The sequence below is a fragment of the Artemia franciscana genome, chromosome 13 (assembly GCF_032884065.1).
Source record: "Artemia franciscana chromosome 13, ASM3288406v1, whole genome shotgun sequence".
In the NCBI taxonomy this organism is placed as follows: domain Eukaryota; kingdom Metazoa; phylum Arthropoda; class Branchiopoda; order Anostraca; family Artemiidae; genus Artemia; species Artemia franciscana.
Window position 1 is genome coordinate 43,904,467 of NC_088875.1, and position 6,902 is coordinate 43,911,368.

Sequence of the window (6,902 nt, forward strand, 5' to 3'; positions counted from 1 at the left end):
TTGAATTTGATATTTAGTTGATATTATTTAATATTGTCAGTATTACATTCATATTAATGCATTATAAAGTATTTCTAAATATATATATTTTTTTGTATAGAATACCATCAGGAATAGACGTTTGGCAGTCACAGAAGATTTCCAGAAAAGAACAGGTATTCTTAGCCAAGAATTGAAAACTTTTGGAAAACAATGGGCTGCCTTCGATACACTTTCAACTGTCAGTGACAAAGTATTGGCAGATTACAAAGGACAGACTGCCGACTTCAAAAAAGACTTGGAAAAAGATGAAAGTATAGCCGAGGCTACTAGAATTATTAGGTATGTATTATGTGCTCTATTTTTACTAAGATGTTCCTGCCATCACCTTTTTAATATGTCGTTTCTTTTAGTGAAAGATGGCATCATCTTTTCACTGTCATTCATTAACGTATTTTAACTATTCCTTGATATTGTAGTCTTTACATGTATTTAAAAAAAAAAAAATCATTGATGGTTTTGACCAGCAAAGCCAAATTACGATGGTAATTCAGATGGTAATTCTAGAAGGTAATTCAGATAATAATTCAGGTGATTTTCCATTACTTTAATAATTTTCAGAAGATTGGTCTAGTAGCTTTGTCTAGTTAGGTGATTGATCTTGGCTGCCACGAACCGTGGCAATCATGGATAAATTGTTTTAAAGCTCTAGAAGTGTTAATGAGTATGTTTATTCATTGGATACATATTATATTAGCTTAAAAAAGGTAAAGAAAATAGGACCCTGCGTCCGTTGATATGTCCTTGTTCAGTCTCTAGTCAGTCTTAGTTCGCACAACATGAACAAAGCAACGTTTCGACACAACTAGACCTCAATTCGAGCCCAGGAAAAAATTTACTATACCTAAAACTGCAAAAGATTTTTTCTAGGACAAATAAATTAAGGACGATCGATGTATCGATCTGAATCTGAGGAGCCCCTCTTCCCACAAGAAACAAAAATTCTGTTACATATGAAACGGTGGAGAATGTTAATGCAACCAGCGAAATTAATCCAAGTCACTTAGTGTGGCCCATACAAGCACACAACTTAGCTAGCTGAGGTATGGAGCTGAGGTATGAGTAGGTGGGGAGCTGAGGTATTCTATTCATCAGTGTCTAAGATTTTCTGTCCACGGTTTGAGTGGGTCACATGGTATACTTTGAGCAGTATTCCGGAGAGTTCTAGTAATAACTGGAGAGGGCTATGCTGGAGGGTGCTAAAGTATAACAAAGGTTTCTTTTAACAGAAGAGACGAGTCGCAATGAACTAGCGCAATTTCTAGTGCTATAAACATACACTTAAATAGCATTGAATGACATTCAAATTTAATTTTTGAACCAATATGTGTTTTCTTCTTTTAGGCAAGGGTATACGCTTGGAGCTCAATATACTGGTGCTGTGACTTCAACTGCTGAAGATTTAACCATCAAAATCGAAAAAACTTTAGAAGAAACGAAGAAAAAAATAATAAATTTTGTAAATTCTCTTCCCCAGCTTATCAATAGGACGATCATGGATTTAACAGAAGCTTTTGAAGCAGTTGTAGTTGCATCTAGAAATGCTCTAGGCTCCGTATTGACTGGCTCTGTAGATTTGTTCAACACAGCTAGCAACAAAATTGAAGAGTCCACGGGAATCATCTCCAAGCTCAGAAGTAAGTTCAGTCATTATTCTTTAGTAGTACAGCTAGATGCCGCTTGGTTTTGGAGTTCGTATTATCTCGCTCCGTATTATCGGGCTCCGTAGATTTGTTTGGCTCCGTAGTCCTTACAAAAAAAAGACTTAAAAAACTCATCAAAAATTTGTTTACATTCATTTTTGTTACAATTTTTTCGAGTCAGACGAAACATTTTTTATCTGGCTCCGTAGGCTCCATATTATCTGGCTCCGTAGTCTTTACAAAAAAAAAGACTTAAAAAACTCATCAAAAATTTGTTTACATTCATTTTTGTTACGATTTTTTCGAGTCAGACGAAACATTTTTTATCTGGCTCTGTAGGCTCCATATTATCTGGCTCTGTAGATTTGTTCAGCACAGCTAGCAACAAAATTGAAGAGTCCATGGGCATCATCTCCAAGCTCAGAAGTAAGTTCGGTCATTATTCTTTAGTAATACAGCTAGATGCCGCTTGGTTTTGGAGTTTGTATTATCTGGCTCCGTATCACCTGGCTCTGTATTATCTGGCTCCGTAGTCTTTACAAAAAAGACTTAAAAACTCATCAAAATCTGGCTCCGTGAATTTGTCCAGCACAGCTAGCAACAAAATTGAAGAGTCCATGGGAATCATCTCCAAGCTCAGAAGTAAGTTCGGTCGTCATTTTTTATTAGTACAGCTAGATGCATGTGGTTTTGGAGTTCCACCCCGAAGCACTACTACTATTAATAAGTCATTACAGCACCAAGCTGTCGGACGCCAACGTAGCTGCTTATGCACGTCCTTTACTCTAATCTATTTGGAGTTTCACTCTTTATCCCTCCCGTGAAGTTCAATTTTTTTTAATTCTTTGTTAATAGCTTCTTAATAGCTTCTTTAATTTTGCTAAGCTTCTTACTGTTTTAAAAAGTAGAGTTAAGAGAAAGAGTCAAACTTTAGCGTAAAGAGCGGCGCGTTGAGGAGGAAAACCTTTCATATACGGAGTAATTTCTATTCGTTTTAAGTTTTAATGTCGGTCCTTACTTTCGGTTAAAAAAAAAACTCGTTTTTTGTTCTATTTAACAGGTAAAAGAGTGGCTACTATTTCTCTTTTGTTGGTGATACACAGTTGCGCATATGTGAGTGACTTGGAATGAGGAAGTTCATTGTTTTTTTTTTTTTTTTTTTTTTTTTTTTTTTTTTTTTTTTTTTTTTTTTTTTTTTTTTTTTTTTTTTTTTTTTTTTTTGCAGAACAGTTGGGTGTGCTGGTTCAAAAAGCTACACTGCTTACTATACAGTATTTAAATCTTTTAAATGAGATTTTTTAAAACCAAATTTAGGGGCTAGAAACCCCTCTTCCCCTGCTGTTTACATGTATAGTTGTATTTATATACAACTGTGTACGACTATTGGAGAGCTATCAGGATACTTCTGATCAAATTTCTTGTAATATATTCCCAAAGCTAGTACGTCTTATCCGTTTGAAGCAATGAACCATTTTTCAAAAGCTTGAATTTGTTGGCTGATTTAATTTCAGGCACTTTTAGATGTACTCGGTTTTTGTGAGATTTTTTACATAGACTTATGGGTATGTTTTCTGTTTGTGCTTTCTTATTTTTATTATTTTTTTTATACCCTTACGGCGCCCGGCTACTAAAAAGGTAGGGTTTGATATGCAACATAGTCTGCCTTTTACATAATTAAAAAGGATTTCGCTTCGCTAGTAACTCATTTTTATTTTAGATGCATACGTTACCGTGTCTGGACAATTGGGAGAACTTTTCCAGGGTTTACAGAAATTTGTGAACGACAAAGTAGAGAGAATTGTACAATATGCTTCCGAAAATGTACCTGCTGGGGCAGACAGGCAACGTGTCACTGAAAATTTAAAGCGGTTTATTCAAATTATATCTGTAAGTCTATTTCTCGTCTTAATTCTTAAGTAATTATTGTTGACACACACACACACATATATATATATATATATATATATATATATATATATATATATATATATATATATATATATATATATATATATATATATGTGTGTGTGTGTATACTTATAGCTAAATTGATGCCATAGTATCTCAAAATATTTATTCTGTAAGAAACCATATTCAGTGTTTCCACCATTTCCAAATTTTCTGCATTTATCAGAATTTCCTCGAAGGAAAATTAGGTTCTATGAGATCTCCGTGAAAAATAAACTTAACAATATGTATTTCGTGTTAATGTCCCCGTGTTCACGAACTTCAATTTTTGGAGATATTTTCGAGGAAATAATTTTATTCAGGAGAAAAGCCGCGAAATTTTTTTTTTTATCTGACGACCGGGATACTCAAAGAGAAAGCGACCGGGACACAAGGAATGTTTGATTAGCAATCTCCATCAACAAAGCACCGGGACACAAATGACGATCGGGACACAGTGAGTATAAATGACGACCAGGATATAAGTAAAAAAAAAACTAAAAACACTAAAAAAAAAGGTAAAAACTACAAAAAGACTAAAAAGAAAAAAAAACTAAAAACTAATAAAAAGACTAAAAAAGCTAAAAACTAATAAAAAAACTAAAAAAGCTAAAAAACTAAAAAAACTAAAAAAGAAAAAAAAAGAAAAAAAAGAAAAAAAAAGAAAAAAAGGAAAAAAATGAAAAATAAAGGAGAAAAACAAAACTAAAAAAAAAATAAAAATAAAAAAAAATAAAATGAAAAAAAGGGGAAAAATACAAAAAATTATTTCATCATATACCATTTCAAAAACGAATCTATATACAGACCGGGACACCGGGATACAAATGACGCCCGGGACACAGGGAATATAAATGACGACCGGGACACAGTGACACAACTACAACGGGGACGCCGGGGGGCACAGAGGGATATATAAATGACGACGGCGACACAGGGAATGGTCGATTAGCAATCACCATCAACAAAGCAATCATTAGAATCATGAGGTATAACTAAAAAAACTAAAAAAAAGGTAAAAAACTAAAAACTAAAAAAAAAAGACCAATTCAAAAACGAATGTATATACAGACCGGGACACCGGGACACAAATGACAACCGGCACACCGGGACACAAGGAATATAAATGACGCCCGGGACACTCAAAGAGAAATTACAGACTGGTACACCGGGACACAAATGACGACCGGGACACAGGGAATATAAATGACGACCGGGACACAGGGACACAACTACAACGGGGACGCCGGAGGGCACAGGGGGATATATAAATGACGACGGCGACACAGGGAATGGTCGATTAGCAATCACCAATCAACAAAGCTCAAGGGCAATCATTAGAATCATGAGATATAGATCTGAATACGGATTGTTTTCCCATGGACCATTATATGTTGCATGTTCAAGAGTCGGTAAACCTGACAATCTATTTATATGCACAGACAATGGGACAGCAAAGAATGTTGTATATTCGCAAGTTTTACGTAGTTAAAAACACACACACATATATATATATATATATATATATATATATATATATATATATATATATATATATATATATATATATATATATATATATATATATATATATAGTATATATATAGTATATTGTCAGGAGGGAAGTCCCAAACAATTTGGTGATTGTGGAAGCACGTGCTGTACCACTTCGCAGTGGTCTGTAGGGAAAATAGATGGAAACGGTTCTTATCTGTTTATAGCAACACTTGAATCCCTGATAGCCCTCTAGACCTCTCAATTATTGAAGGTCTTTGATGCTTCTTAATAACAAAGATCCAGTTGCTCGTTTCCTGCTTCAAACTTATCAAATACTTCAAAAAATTGATCTGTCGACGTTTGTAATACGCCTAATCAAATTCCCGAATTTCAAAATTACACAAATTCGAAATAGAAGAATGAAATTTTTCAATTATCCCTAAAAATTTCTGCTCCCTTTTCAGAAAACGGAACGCCTAGAAATACCGTCCAAACAGATAAATCCTTCGGTGTGTACGTACTGTTTCATAAACTGGATTGCTGGTTTGAGTTTTCGACCGTGCACCTCTTGCATGCTGTACTACAAAGCATTCCAAAAGTGTTGTTGAAATTGAACAGTGCTTTCACTCTCCCCGAATTTCCCATGATTTCTACGAATTTCCCAAAATAAAACTGAGGTCTCTGAAATCTCGAAAATTGGAGTTAGCGAAAGCTATTATTTTGTGCTTCGCGATACCGTTTGTGTATCTACGAGCTTTAGTTTTTGGGAAATTTCAGGAAGTCCAGTTTTCTATTTGAGACGTTTGCGGAAACTGATAAGCTCTAGGATAGTGGAAGCACTGAAGAAGGATGTCTTCTCAATTTCTATTCAGAGAAATGACGCCTAATGATTTTCCCCATGTCCATATATTCTAAAGATAAGGGTTCTAGTAACACTTTTTTATAATGACTGACGTAGCGGAGGAAACCAAGTAAAATACAGATTCTGATTCGGCCCTTCAAATAATTCTAATTTATATGTTTTCACGCGAAGGATAGTTTTCTTTCGGACAGATGCTTCCCTATCTAGGAGCTTCATATTAAATTGTAATATTTAATTATAATTTTTCGTCTATGACATGACAATATGCTTAACCTAATAGATATCTCACTCCCCCTTTTCTCTTTCCCTCACCTTTGAATTTCCATTGCTCTTTCTTCCACCTCCCTTTTCTGTTCTTCCCCTGTTGGTATAAAATTCTTAGTAATGCATGTGGCAATTATATTGCTCGTTTAGTGTATTTATTTAATGAATGTTTAAGGATTGGAGTGTTTCCAAGTTGTTTTAAAATTGCAAAAGTTATTCCTGTTTATAAAGGTGAAGATAAAAATGTACTAGGAAATTATAGGCTCATTTCTTTATTACCAGTAGTATCCAGGTTCTTTGAGAAATTGATAGTTAAAAGAATGGTTGAATTTTTGGAGAGTAAGTCATTTTTTAATCCAAATCAATTTGGTTTTCGGAGGGGTTTATCTACTGAGCATGCTGTTTTATTTTTGACAACTTTTGTGAGTGATGTGTTGGATAATGGTATGAAAGTCGCTTCTGTTTTTCTTGATATTGTGAAAGCTTTTGACTCCGTTGACCATTTTATACTCATTGCCAAATTAGAAAATTACGGTTTTAGAGGACCATTTCTTGAATTACTGTCCTCGTTTTTAAAAGAAAGAACTCGATATGTACAACTAGGAGATAATGTTTCTTCAATCAGTAGTGTTAAATTTGGCTCAAGGATT

The 6,902-nt window shown here is 34.3% G+C and overlaps 1 protein-coding gene across 4 annotated transcripts in view; it reads left to right on the top strand.

Annotated features, from left to right (window-relative positions):
* The window catches only part of LOC136034973 (apolipophorins-like), a 309,320-nt gene that overhangs the window by 152,968 nt on the left and 149,450 nt on the right, over nt 1–6,902 (top strand). For 2 of the 4 annotated variants that reach the window (XM_065716535.1, XM_065716534.1), the window contains exons 39-41: nt 101–321; nt 1,384–1,676; nt 3,400–3,617. The exons of the other annotated variants lie outside the window; for them this stretch is intronic. In XM_065716535.1, the coding sequence (XP_065572607.1) occupies nt 101–321; nt 1,384–1,676; nt 3,400–3,602 (717 nt within the window). In that variant the 3' untranslated portion in view covers nt 3,603–3,617. Of the gene's footprint in view, nt 1–100; nt 322–1,383; nt 1,677–3,399; nt 3,618–6,902 lie in introns of those variants that run through there. 4 annotated transcript variants of the gene reach the window in all.